At 45.1% G+C, this 14611-nt stretch overlaps 1 protein-coding gene across 1 annotated transcript; it reads right to left on the bottom strand.

The window, feature by feature from the left end:
• Window positions 1-229: 229 nt before the first annotated feature.
• On the bottom strand, window positions 230-13187 carry PCLAF (PCNA clamp associated factor). The gene is made up of 4 exons (XM_066592425.1): window positions 13044-13187; window positions 10613-10696; window positions 9025-9199; window positions 230-434 (listed from the first exon to the last, which is right to left on the bottom strand). Exons 1-4 carry the CDS (start codon window positions 13096-13098, stop codon window positions 392-394), a joined length of 357 nt encoding a protein of 118 aa, XP_066448522.1. The 5' UTR covers window positions 13099-13187; the 3' UTR covers window positions 230-391.
• Between the last annotated feature and the right edge of the window lie 1424 nt (window positions 13188-14611).

The raw sequence follows: 14611 nt of genomic DNA, 5'->3' as shown, positions 1-14611 counted from the left end.
AGTCGCTCCAATGACAGCACCAGGTTGTTGGCTACCTCCGGTAACAGACAGCATGGAGCAGCCACATCCATAGCCCACATGGCTTTAATCCCCAGAGTGTTTTTATTGTCCTGGGGACTAAAGCCCACTTAGGCAGGATGTAAGACTATGGGGTGGTCACTAAAGGGTTAAAGTGGTGAAGGGGTGGGAGGAGGCGGGAAAAATAAATAAAAACCACACACTTGTAAGGTATGCTTGGTCAAAATCTTTTGAAAGTTAAAAATTCAAGTTTATTAACAAGTCACTAAGAGACTAACATGAATAATGAACTGACACAGCTGTCCTTACAATGACAACACATCTGTACATAACGGCAATTTACAAATTTACATCAAGTGTTAAATCTCGAGCTTCAGTCTTCATCTGAGCCATCATCTTCAGGCAAAGGGCGAGACCTGCAATTAAGAGGAAATGAAAAAAATTACACAAGCCCTTTATCTGTATCAACATAATACACAATATCCGTTATGACACCATTTTAATGGCAGTGAGGAAGAACTTTACTTGCTGATCAACCTCAGGTTTTTCTAAAAGCAACCAAAGTACCAAAGCTTGTTTTTGGTTTTTTCGTTCCCTGACTGAACCAGCAATTGGATTTTCCCTCCACCTTCTCAGTGGTAGACAAGGGACTGTCCACCTCCTAGGGACAGGAAATATGCATGACAAGGCAAAAAAAAACCCTCTCATACATATATCTCATACTCAGCCATCCATCCATACACACTAACTAGATAAGTGGGAAAAACTTGTCCCATTGGAGGTTAATGGAGATCCCAGCTGCACGACAGATGTGCTCAGTAAGAGCTGAAGCCTCCTCGACCCAGGAAACGGCTGTAGCTCTGGTGGTGCGAGTCTTTAGACCTTTCAAGAAGTTACCTGACCTGGTGGCAGGAGGCAGTTGCAAGCTTGATGCAGCAAGCAATGGTGAGGTTGCTAGCTACATGTCCCATGTTTTTTCCCCTGGTGATACAGGAGATTGTCTAACTTCCTCATTTCCTAAACCTTCAAGTAGAGGAAATGAGATCTCCATACATCCAGATTGTGATATTTGTGCTTTTACAGAATCTTGTTTGTCACAGAAGGACTGCCATCAAGTCCGAACTATAAAGGCGGCTATAAAAAGGGATACTGAAGTGACCTCTAGAAGTACAAAGCAATTTCCAAGCTCATCTAGCCAGAGTGATCCAGTTGTACAGGAGCTGCAACGCCAGGGTGGTAGATGCACAGCCCACATCCTCAAAAGGCAATGAGGTCTTTGTGACAAGATACAAATCTCCTGAGAGCCTCATTATTCAGCATCTTCATCCACAAATGGACACTTTAAAAAGGCTTTAACACTGCAGATCTTTCTTTTACTACTAGTTTTCTCACTTGTGTATTGGAACCCCTTCCTTTCTCGCAGGCCCTGGAATATTTTTTCTTCAATTCTCAGCAGCCCAGACTGCCTTGAGGGGGCTCTTCCACAAACCCAAAGGGGCAACTGGACCTCTCGTATGAGCAGTGAAATTCAGACTCTCCCCTCCCCCCAAGACATGCCTTGTGAAAAAGGAAAGGACGGGCAAGGGTGGAAAATATATATATTCATGTTCCCCTTACTGATAAGATCACTCTCTTTCAATCCACAAAATCCCTGAGAGCCCACAATTAAATCAGTAGTGGCATAATGTACGATTTTTGCCATTGAGTCCAGAGAAATGCCCAAAAACCATCTATAACAAACATTGATCTGGGTAGGATCACATTGCGACTGGTCATGCATTCGATTAGCAAACAGTCTCGCGTAAATGAAACATACCAAATGGGGTGTTAATTGTTCCATATAGTTTACGAAGACTTCCATAAAAATATGGAAAGGCAATCGAGTTGTGATAGTCAGCTTATCTTAAGCTGTAGGCGTATAATCAGTTACGGAACTATGTAAGATTTGATAGGTGGAAAACTGTTCTAGCATCTGACTAGAATCAGGTTACTAAATTCCATGAGGCATGTACCCGCAACAGGTGGGGCTGAAGAAGCCTGTCGGACCATTTGGGCCAATAGTTTACTCAACCGATTTCCCAGTTTAATTTGCAAATACTGTCTCTCAAAGTGATCGATAAATCTGTCTATTAAAGTAGGGTCAAGTATAAAGGCTTCCTCTGTCCACTCTGTACACCTTCAAATAAACCTAAAAAAGGTATTCGAAAGCAGCAATCTGTCCTCCATATCACTATGAGCTGCGACAAATATCTGAAGTTGGTATGGAACATAATCATTGGTACTAATTACATTTTAACAAGAAAGGATGACTTACGCAGGCCTCTACAGAGCAGGTCCCAACACAAGCGTTTAGCAGAGCCCTTTATGTCTGGCAGAACTAAGCAGTCAGGACACTATAGCAGAAATATATGAGTGCATCTAAAAAGGGAGCTCCAAGCAGATTTGTGCCGCCGAGAAGATCGCTTCCCAGTTAAAGAAAATTAGAGAGATGCTCTGTTGAGCATGAAGACCCATTGTAAGATGGCACAAGCCCTATAATCTTTCTAGGCTAGAAAGACTGTTAAACATTGTATGTCTATGGAGGTCCTGTTCTATTGGCAAGGGTGGAGATGCCATCCTCTGAGGCGAGCACCCATTCACAAACATTTTGTAGGTCTTGGCCCAACAGTCCCACAGCAATTTTTTTATCTTCCCCATCTTCCTAAGGGAAGTGCAGCATTCCAAAATAGCTGAAACACATCAGAGGATCTCACTTGTTTTTGGTCCAGGCTCTAGGGCAAACTTCTTCAGCTTCTCTGGGGCTGAGTGATTTTAACCCCTTAATGACACGGCCTTTTTTTTTCCATTTTTCCCTCCCCCTTCAAAAAAAATCTTAACTCCTTTATTTATCCATCTACATTGCTGTAGAAGGGCTTGCTTTTGGCGGGACGAGTTGTATTTTTCAATGGTGCTATTTAAAGTACCATATAATGTACTGAAAAACTTTAAAAAAATTCTGAGGAGTAAAATAAAATTTTTTAAAAAAAAAAAAAGACATTTTGCCATCTTTTAGTGCATCTTGTTTCTACGGTGCACAAACGGCAACAAAAGCGACATAACTTTATTCTATGTGTCGGTATGATTACTACGATACCAAACTTGCATAGTTTTTTTTTTTTACTATACTACTTTTCAAAGACTTAATTTTTTTCAATTTTCTGCGGTTATCTTGTGCACGCAATAACCTTTTTATTTTTCTGTTGACATAGTAGAGCGAGGGCTCATTTTTTGCAGGATGTTCTGTAGTTTCTGATAGTACCAATTTGGAATACAAGCGATTTTGATCGCTTTTTATTGCGTTTTTTTCTGGGAGACAGGCCAACTAAAAAAGAGCACTTCTGGCTTTATTTTATTTTTCGGACGACGTTCATCGTGTGCGAAAAATAATGTGCTACGCAGCAATACAAAAACATTATTGCATGATTTAGATTTTTTAATAATTGATATGGCAAGGGGGGGGGGGGGAGGGGGGAGATTTAAACTTTTACAACTTTTTTTTTCTTCAATAAAAAAAAAAACAACAAACTTTATTGATTTTTTTTAAATATTACTTTGAAGTCTTTAACATGCGATGCTTTGATCGCTCCTGCAGTATGACGTAATGCTATAGCATTACGTCATACTGCTTTTTGACAGGCAGTCTATCAAGCCACCCCACGGGGATGGCTTGATAGGCAGTCTGGTATGGCAGCCCTGGGGCCTTTCATTAGGCCCCCCGAACAATGTTCGGGGGATTTAAAGAAATGACAGCGGCATTCAAATGGTTAATAGCCGCGATTGGCTGCGCGGCCGATCGCGACTATTGCCCACGGGTGTCAGCTGTTATAAACAGCTGACGCCTGCACTGTATGAAGAGAGGTTGCCACGCAACCTCTCTTCATACATACCCCGCCGCTCCATGACGTAACGGTACGTCATGGAGCGGGAAGGGGTTAAGGACACATTGGGTTAACATGGGAGATCTATGAAGCTAATAGGGCATTGTGACAATCAATAGAGTATAATAATGAAGAGTGCCACGGCAGAGCCGGGGTAATTGTGACCCCCCACACATGCTGCCGATCCTAAGAACTGTGTTCGAGGTATCTTGTGCACCAACAATGTCCTGTAGGTGGCAGCCAATACCAATCATGTTAGTTTGAGATGGCTGAAACAAATCAGTTGGTGCATTGCCAGACCTGTGTCAAATCAGAAGTATTGCTGTGGCTGCAGCCACAATTTTTAAGTGCCATTTTAGCAGAGAAAGTACCTTTGTAGTAGCAGGAGGCTTTGCAGCGTCAAGCAGGTAATTGCAGGTCTGTACAGAAGACCCATTTTACAAGTTAGCAGCCACACATGCTGCCGTCAGAGACCACGTATGGGCTGCAAGTGCACTGCGAATGTCCATGTACCACTTGCACATACGCAGCGTCCACGTAAAAGTGAAAGTCCATTGACAGCATATTACTCAGTGACAATACGCCCTGTAGTGAATGAGCCCTGTAGTCTGAGCTGCACAGGAACAGCAGACTGTCCTATTGAAGGCCATCAGACCAGTGAGGCGTCACAGCTAGCATCCTAGCTTCTTACTGGTTTACACCAGAGAATCAACCAGTGACTACTAGAACATAAGCTTGATACTTTTAGTAAACAAATTGCTCACTCAGTTGATGGCCACGTTTACATTCAACAACTATTGCTTACATTCTCAATTGAATGATTATTCAGATAGTTTTGTGTTAAGCCACCCTTAAGGTCTAGTCACACACAAATTGCCCAAAATTCATCAGAAACTGACAGATTTCTCTACAAAAAGTAAACAGTCAGGCTCCACTATGTGAAAGCTGCTTTAGGGTGCCATTATATGTGTTAGTGCTCGCATTTGTACTCTGGACTCTTAGATCATCGTCACACACTGCAGAAGTGCTGCAGTATTTGGATGGGGAATCCCCCCTGCTCTTAAAAAGAAAGTTTCTGCAATAAGTCTACAGATTTGGTTTAAACTCAGTTTCTAAGGGTAGTTCCACAGGGGCGATGGCAGTCTTGCCACAATAAAATAGTCTTTGTTCCTACGAGTCTTTAGTGCCAGCGATGGGAAGGGGAGGGAGGGGGGGGGGGGGGGGGAAGCACATCAGAAAAAAAGAGCAGCGATTTTTTTTTTTGTTCTCACAACATCACATCAGTGGAAAAGGGAGGGAATAAAAGTCACTAATGAGATGGAAACAATTGAAAATAATTGGTTTCATATATTGATAATTTTTTCTCAGTGTCAGAATTTCAAATGTGTATTTTGCTCATTAACAGGGAAAAATCTGCACCAAAAACCACATCAGAAAATAGTAGATGTTGACGGGCAGAATTCACCTGGAAATCCACAGAAATTAACATAGCCTTAGAGCAGTAATGGCGAACCTGCGGCACACGTGCCAGCTTCCGCTCCCCATGGCACTGAATACCAGCCGGGGTGCCGCGGCTCCCCTGCCAGTATTCACTCAGGGCACTGATCCCAGGCGCACACTGACAGTGTGCACCCAGGATCCTCCTCCTCTCTGGTTCTGCAAGAGTAGAGGGGAGGAGGTGTCTGGATGCACACACTGGGATCAGCGTCAGCAGCAGTGCCGAGCAGAGGAGCAATGGTGCTTTGACGAGGAGAAGAGGTAAGTATATGAGTCTCGTGTGTGCATGCGCGTTATTAGTACTAGGGCTGATATAGGGGATACTATTAGTAATCGTGTCCCCTATATATCGACCTCTGTAGTAATAGCATTGCTGTTGGGGCCGCTACTACTACTGAGGCCACTGGGGGGGGGGGATTGACCAATTACTGCTGGGGTACGTTTACACATTGTGGATATGATGCGGAATCGCCTCAGCGGAAATTTCCGCATCCAAAAAGCAGTCAAAATCTGCACCCTGTCTATTTTTGAATCAACCTTGTACTTTTTATAATGATGGAGGTAAAAATCATACGTCGTGATCAGCCCTGCCCCCTGATGTGTTGGCACTTTGCGCTAAGTGTGTTTGGGATTAAAGTTTGGGCACTCGGTCTTTAAGGCCTCATGTCCACTAGCAAAATTGAATTGCGGATTTTGCATGCAGATTCCGCGGGTGAAATTTTGCCCATAGAAATATCATTGGCCATCTGCAGTCAATTAAATTGAATTTTGCACCTGCAAATGGCATTTTAATTGATTTGCGTTTCACGCACAGAAAAACGCAGCATGCTCCATTTCAGTGCGTATTACACGCAGGTCGGCCACATTGCTATCAATAGGCGCGGATATCCGCATGAAAAGAAAAAAAAAAACAGTTTAAAGAAAATTTGCAGGGAATCTTGCAGAAATCTGCACGGATTGTATTTTTTTTTTAGTGGACATTAGGCCTAAAAGGTTCACCATCACTGCCTTAGGGCTTATTCAGACGACCGACCGTATATCGTCCACGTATTCATGCTGCCGATATACGGCGTCCCTCTCCGCAGGGGGAGGAGGCTGAAAGGGCTAGGAGCAGTGCTCTGAGCTCCCGCCCCCTCTGTACTGCTTGCAATGAGGAGAGGCGGGATGGGGCGGTGCTAATTCACAACACTTAGCCCTGCCTCTCATTGAAAATAGCACAGGGGGCAGAGAGCGGGTGGAGAGAAGGCAGAGAGGGGACAGGAGCTCAGAGCACTGCTCCCGGCTCTTCCAGCCTCCTCCCCCTGCAGAGAGAGACGCCGTATATCGGCCGGCGCGAATATACGGTCGTCTGAATAAGCCCTTAGAGTATTACTAGGAATCAGACAAGAGACTATAAAACCACCAGAGAAATTTACTGCGACAATGCAGAATTGTAGAAAGACTATGGCCGCTCACACAAAACGGTGTTTTACCACAATGTCAAATGCATTCTACAGGATTTGACACTTTTTACATGCACCCTTTTCATTGTGCATTAAAAAAAAAAAAAAAAAAAAAAAAAAAAACACATTCCAAAAAATAAAGCAGACAGCGCTCGAAAAATTGCAAAGTTAAGGCCCATTTACACCAGCAGATCGCTCAAACAGTTTGAGCGATCATTTTGCATAAAGCACTAAGTAGCTACTCCGCTACTTAAGTACAAATTAGGTGTGCAAATGGAGCCTTTGCTGAAAGCAGTTAATAGCCCGAGGGCTATTGTCTGGGCTCAGATCCTTTGCCTTTGTTCTCCACGGGGAGGGGGGCAATTTTTAGGTTAGCTTGAATTTAATGATCAGCTAACAGTGGCTGAAAAGCGGATGATGGGTGCACATTTACACGCACCGATCACTAAAACGATCGCCGATTAGCGATTTTTTTTTTTTAAGCGATCGGCTGGTGTAAATGGGCCTTTAGAAATGCAGTATTACAACACTAGCCTGTGAGGATTCATTGAAATCAATGGAAGTGGTTCACAGCACTTAACAGTGTTTCAAACACTGCGCTAAACTCTGTAAAAAGCAAGCAGTGTTAGAGCAGCCTAAACCTATTATATAAATAATAATCTTTATTTGTATAGCGCCAACATCCGCAGCGCTTACATAGACGGGGGAATACAGAAAGAAAAAAAAAAAAATAATACATACAAGTAATGGGGTGATACAGAAGGTAAAGGGGCTGGAGATGTGCACAGTATGGCGAGGTGGACAGTGAGGGGTGATATACACAGACAATGGTCAGACATTTGGCCGTGTGACAGCAAAATAGTTATGACTGCAGGAGCGGTTTATGATGGCTAGAAGGGATTGCAGTCACTAGGGCAGAGAGCATGTTATCAGGCAGAGTACAGAGGGGTTTGTTTAGGGAATGCAGTATGCCTCCCTGAAGAGGTATGTTTTTAGAGCATGCCTGAAGTTTTGGGAGTCCTGAATTGCCTGGGTAGCCTTTGGTAGTGCATTCCAGAGGACAGGTGCTGCTCTGGAGAAGTCTTGGAGGTGGGAATGAGAAGTTCAAATTAGAGGGGCATGCAGCCTAGTTTTTTTAGCAGAGCTGAGAGTCCTGACTGGGTGATTGATTGAGATGAGGGAGGCAATATAGAGTCACGCAGCACTGTGGAGGGCTTTGTGGATGAAGGGAGCAAGCTTAAATGGAGTTCTGTAATTAACAGGCAGCCAGTACAATGACTGGCACAGGGCAGAGGCTGGACAGGAAGATGACCCTGGCTGCCGCATTTAGGATGGATTGGAGAGTAGAGTATGGTGAAGGGAAGGCCGATCAGCAACGAGTTGCAATAATCGAGCCGAGAGTGGATAAGGGCAACAGTAAGTGTTTTTTTTAACGTGTCCAGGGTGAGAAAAGAGCGGATTCTTGTGATGTTCTTGAGGTGCAGCTGACATGTTTGGGCCAGAGATTGGATGCAGGGGGTAAATGATAGATCAGAGTCGAATATGACTCCAAGACAGCAGGCATGCTGTCTGGGAGTTTTGGTGGTGCCACACACTGAGATGGAGATGTCAGGATGAGGTAAGTTAGTGGAGGGTGGAAATACCAGTAAGTCAGTTTCAGAGATTTAATTTTAGGTAGAGGACATAGTGTTAGACAGCAGACAAACAGTCGGTGATGTTTTGGAGGAAAGGTTCAGAGATGTCACGGGAAGAGGTGTATAGCTGGGTGTTGTCAGCGTAGAGGTGGTATTGGAGGCCAAGTCTCCTGACGGTTTGTCCAATAGGGGCTGTGTAGATAGAGAAAAGGAGGGGGCCAAGAACTGAGCCCTGGGGTACTCACAGCAAGGGGAAGAGGAAAGTTAGAGCATAATAAAAAGATAAACATGTTTAGGGTTTGCAAGATTTCTCAAAGACCACTCTAGAATGCTATGAACTACTACTGCATGAACGAGCATGAGCAATTTGCCCTTTATCAGTTTCCTACCATTCTCTACATTGTGTGTCTGACAGGCAAAATGCTGCTGTGGCCCACTGCCCTACATCAAGACATTTAAGAAATAAAAAAAAAAAAAAATAAAACTAAGTGTGGGGTGTCAGATCTAACAACTTACTTTCTCGGTGCTTTCCCAACTCCACTGCCGCCAGCTTCCTCATCATCAGACGGTATACGATTCTCCTTTTCAGTGGGGCTTGTAGAGGGAGAGCCAAAGAAGTCGCCGATACCCTTCTGCCATTTGGGTGTGGGTCTAATGCAAACAGGATTCCCACCTGCATATTTGCCTTCAGCTTCAGATATTACAGAAAGAAAGTGAATGAACATATATATTAGGGTAAATCAGAGGGAATCTGCCAGCAGTTTAAACAATACTAAACAAACTACAGGAACAGAACAATCATAAGTAAGGCCCCCTTTTAAATCATACCTGCATTAAATAACTTAAAATCTCCTGCACGGCATTCAAGTTCTGCAGTCCAGACCTTTTCTGGCTGGATTTGTTAGCTTATACCCCCACTTACGTCATCTGTGGAATTAGCATAATTTAAGCCACTCTCAAATGGCCCTTGGCTGTAATTTTACTTTTGTTTTCAGAGGAAGCGTCCCTGCCTCCCACAGCGGCTTTAGCACATCCCATCATTGAGGAGGTTTGCTAAAAGCAATAACGAACACACAGCGCTTGAAAATCGCCGTGTTGAGGAACATGTCTGTGAAGCTCCATGAAAAACAATTAGCGCGTTATACCACGATTACGGCAGCGTTCAAACGCCACGGTAATCGCAGAAAACTCATCCATGTGAGAGTGGCCTTACTGGGAGGCTTTGATCTCTCTCATGCGGGCCTGTGCAAACAGATGGGCGCTACAAATCTGCCCACAAAAAGGGATACATGATCTGTGCATGCAGAGGTCTGCAAACTTTCAGTGCATGCATGAGAGATCAAAGCACTCCAGTAGATGTGAACCCAGCAGCCCAGTTGGGCAAGGTTTATGCCAACAATTCCAGATGACGAGGCTGCGGACATTTGCATGCAGTACATGAGATTTTATGCAGGTATGCTTTCAAGAGGGGGAGGCATTTACAGGATTTCTGTAATGCAGCAGTCAGCCCCACTTGTTGGTTTAGTAGCATATAAACTGCTGACAGGTTCCCTTTAACATGTTTCAGTTGTAAACAGTCCAAAAACCACCAGCATGAGGGCTGGGGTCCATCAATCAGCTGATCTCTGGCCATCTGCCTGTGACAGAGCTGGAGGCTGAGAGCTCTGTCCACATTGCAATAGTCTGAGGTGGTAGTTGCAGGCGTGGCTCCCTTTCGGTGCCTGAAGTTACCAAACAGACCACTGTAATGCAAACAGCCATCCTCTTACAGCTCTCTCCCAATATAAGCTGGGTGACCCAAGTGGAAGAACATAGTCAATCAAGTATTGATGACCCAACTGCGGATATTCCAGTAGTGAAGTCACAAGATACCCGTTTTTATATTTTCTCATTTCTTTACAGAACAGGAAAATCAGATCATTTTCTAGTATTCACACATTTTAAAAAAATAAATAAGTCTGCTCAGGTATCTTTCTTCCATCAGTGCAGCTGACCCACGTGCGCACAGCAGACAGGTACAGCTCACAGATGAGTGCCACACGTTTATTGACAAGTCCTTACTACAAGGTTAAGCATAGAGCATGTGTATAGACGCACTACTTACATTTCTTCCCAGAAGGAGATGTGGCCTGATTTGAAGAACCAGCTGTGGAACCAAAGGATTTCCGTGGCGCTCTAGCAGCAACAGCTTAAAAGAAAAGTTACCAACATTAATACAGAGTTGAAAGCTCTCCATAAGAGGAAAGTTAATGGTAATCTGTCACCGGGTCCATGATGATGCCCAGACCGCAGGCAACATTAAGCCAGGACACGTACGACTAGGACATCTGTGGGTTTTATGACACAAGGCTGCAACATTCCAGAAAAATTAAAAGAAAAAAAAAAAAGAATCAGAAAGGATATGGTTTCTCATTGGGTAGAAAAACTTATAAGGCCATCCATGCTCCTTTTGGCAAGATGGAACACTACCTCTGTAGTGCCACCTAGTGGAGGGCAGCATTCCTGCAAGTCAATGCCAGACTTTATTAACAAGCTGTGTGACAATGACTGGGAATTGTGAGCCAAAGCCAGGGGCCAATTGCCCCTCATCAGTGTTCAGGTTTCCATCTTTGCTAGTTAGATGCCTAAAGACAACGTCAGGGAGGGTTCTCTGAGGGAGAAAGGATACCCTTCCTGACCCACATCTATAGGCCTCTCACTAGCCAAAAGCCTGCCACACACTGATGAGGCACCATCACCCCCAAAACAGCTGTCTGCATGGTTATTTTGCCTGTGACTCTTGACAACCCCAGTCAATGTCACAAGCCTTGTTTAATAAGTCTGACAATGACTTGCAGAAATGCCACCTTCTAATAGCTGGGGTTGCACAGGTCTTGTTCAATTTTACACATTTAGAAAAACAAATACATAGCATACTTTGAAGTTTAACCTAAAAATGGAGATCTAAGTCAGAGAGGTGGACAATGCCAGCCTATGCCCACCCACAGCACGTTGAAAGACAGCTCTCTTCCTATACAGAAAAGGGAAGAGTTGTCAGACTGACGTGGGAGAGGCCGGCGGGGCCCACCGGTGTGAGGTGTAGCTCATTTCCCAAGTCAAACTTCAAAGCATGTATTATAATATCATGCTGCATTTTGGAACGAAGACATATGGGGACAAAAGGCGGCTTGGGCAGCATGAGCCTGGTGACATTACCTCTAAATACTAGTAAATTCATGTACAACAAACCCGTCAGCCAAGATGTGATCTCAGAGACCACAGCAGGCAGGACTACTCCATATTAGGCCACGGCGATATATCGCTAGCGATATTCCACTATGGAGGAGGGCAGAGCACTAAAAGGTCTCCGCGATGAGCCTACCTAAATGATAGGCTCACCGCGGCAAATCACGACATGTCGCAATTTTAATCACACGATCGGACAATCACTAGGATTCTTCGCTCGTGAACGTCGGGCTGCGCTTTCCATAATTATCCTATCGAAAGTGCGTCATTGGAGCTCCACGGGCTCTGGGGCGGGCGACGGCTTATGGATTCTGCAGCAAATACCGCCCATAGCACACTATGGAAAAGTGATTTTTCATGTACAAGGGCAGAAACCAATTGTGGTTTCCACTTGCAGAGGAAAAAAAAAAGTAAAATAAAACACACTGGACAGCCTCAGTTTGCTCCCATTCTGTTAGGTTTCTGTTTTCTGGAGAAAAGAAATATAAAATAGTACAAATTGCATTTTTTCTTCCCCTTTTAAAAGAAAAAAGTTAACAGAATGAAGCAGGCAGAAGCCTTTGTTTTCTTTTTTGAAACCCCCTTGAGATCAACCAGGAAATACAATGGAATCGGTGCTATTCAGTTTCCCTCCAAAAACAGTAGAGACGGAAGCCCTGATCTGAGCCCCACCACCGCTGCTAGCGCAGCCCGAGGCAGAGGGCACCCCTGCGCTGGATGCTGTGCCACATGATACCTGAGCAGTGCTGCAGCAGAGCTTTCTTTTCTGGTAAAGCCGCTGCACAGAAACCGAACGGACCGCATTTTAGTCAGCGGGTCTGTCCTGCACTGCTGGGTGCCATCAGACAGATCTGTTCTGCCAGGGGATCTCGATCTCCCCCCCCCCCCCCCCCCCCGCTGCTCCCTGAATGGGCTAAGAACAGCCCCCCGATGTGAGGGCAGCCTGACATACACTATGGGCATGAGACACACACACACACACACACGGCATTAATAATGGACTTTACTGGACTGCAGACACGTCTCCTGTAGCGTCCTATGCCGGGTCCACCACACACCACTGGGGGCGCCCTATAAAGCTGACAGTTTTGGCGGGCTCCTCCCCTTGGCGCCAAAACAGACCTCTTACCCCAGTCCGTGTCACATACATAGCCCGCCGTTATCACAGCTGCCCGGTAACAAGAGCATTTTACCGATAGCTAGAGTAAGACGGCAGCGATTAGGTCAGGCGACGCTGTTACAACCGGTGACCAATCTTACCCCGTAATACCGCGACTACACACAGGTCACTCCGTGGCCAGAGCTCTCACCTTTCCTGTAGCTGCCGGTGGAAGGGCCCGCGCTGTCCGCCTTTGTCCGCACCATGGTACTACCGCGCTGTGTGACTGACCGTACTACGGGGAGGACGCTCTGTTGTAGCGCTATTTAAAGCTCAAACTTTAGCGCTCGAAATTCAGGCCCGCCCACTGTATTCCTATTGCACGCATTTCGTTATGCTCCGCCCACTCTTTGATAACCCGCCAATGAAAACAGAGAAGAAGCCGTCTGTCACTCTGTCAAGCTTCCTTCCCGCCCGAAGTCGTCTGTGGCAGCCTGAGAGCGCGTGCGGAGCTGGAGTTTCCCGCTCAATTGTGCGACTGTCTGTGACACGGGCTGACACCCAGGGGATAGTATATACTATACGTGCAGGAGATAGTATATATACTGCATATCGAGTGAATAGTATAAACTGGATGTCCAGAAGATAGTATATGCACAGGGGATAGTATATACTGCATGTCCAGAAGATAGTATATGCACAGGGGATAGCATATACGGTATGCGCAGGGGATAGCATATACTCTATGCGTAGGGGATAGTATATACCGTATGTGCAGGGGATAGTATATACTCTATGCGCAGGGGATAGTATATACCGTATGTGCAGGGGATAGCATAAACTCTATGCATAGGGGATAGTATATACTCTATGCATAGGGGATAGTATATACTCTAAGTGCAGGGGATAGTATATACCGTATGTGCAGGGGATAGTATAAACTCTATGCGCAGGGGATAGTATATACTCTATGCGCAGGGGATAGTATATACTCTATGCGCAGGGGATAGTATATACTCTATGCACAGGGGATAGCATATACTCTGCGCAGGGGATAGTATATACTCTATGCGCAGGGGATAGTATATACTCTGCGCAGGGGATAGTATATACTCTATGCGCAGGGGATAGTATATACCGTATGCGCAGGGGATAGTATATACCGTATGCGCAGGGGATAGCATATACTCTATGCGCAGGGGATAGTATATACTCTATGCACAGGGGATAGCATATACTCTGCGCAGGGGATAGTATATACTCTATGCGCAGGGGATAGTATATACTCTGCGCAGGGGATAGTATATACTCTATGCGCAGGGGATAGTATATACCGTATGCGCAGGGGATAGTATATACCGTATGCGCAGGGGATAGCATAAACTCTATGGGATAGCAGGGGATAGCATATACTCTATGCGCAGGGGATAGCATATACTCTATGCGCAGGGCACTGGCGTAACTATATGGGGTGCAGGGGATGCGGTTGCATCCAGGCCCAGGAGCCTTAGGGGGCCCATAAGGCCTCTCTTTTCCATGTAGGGAGCCTATTACTATGAATAAAGCATTATAGTTGGAGGTCCTGTTACAGGTTTTGCATTGGGGCCCAGGAGCTTCAGGTTACGCCTCTGGCGCAGGGGATAGTATACACTCTATGCGCAGGGGATAGGATACGAGGGGGTGCTGATAAGTCTTTAGCTTTGTGTTCTTTTTCTGTTTCTATGGTAACGAATGTTACATCACATGAAAGCCTTATGTGTCTAATATATGTTTTTAAAA

Source organism: Eleutherodactylus coqui, chromosome 2, assembly GCF_035609145.1.
Source record: "Eleutherodactylus coqui strain aEleCoq1 chromosome 2, aEleCoq1.hap1, whole genome shotgun sequence".
Taxonomy (NCBI): domain Eukaryota; kingdom Metazoa; phylum Chordata; class Amphibia; order Anura; family Eleutherodactylidae; genus Eleutherodactylus; species Eleutherodactylus coqui.
The sequence above is the reverse complement of the archived record's forward strand: the minus strand, read 5'-3'. Positions and strand labels throughout refer to the sequence as shown.

Excerpts from the sequence above, each read along its gene's own strand:
- PCLAF (XM_066592425.1), bottom strand. The coding sequence starts at position 13,098 with ATGGTGCGGACAAAGGCGGACAGCGCGGGCCCTTCCACCGGCAGCTAC. Across the intron at positions 9,200-10,612 it reads ATCTCCTTCTGGGAAGAAAT|CTGAAGGCAAATATGCAGGT; the intron begins GTAAGTAGTGCG and ends TAATATCTGAAG. Across the intron at positions 435-9,024 it reads GTTGGGAAAGCACCGAGAAA|GTCTCGCCCTTTGCCTGAAG; the intron begins GTAAGTTGTTAG and ends TCTTAATTGCAG.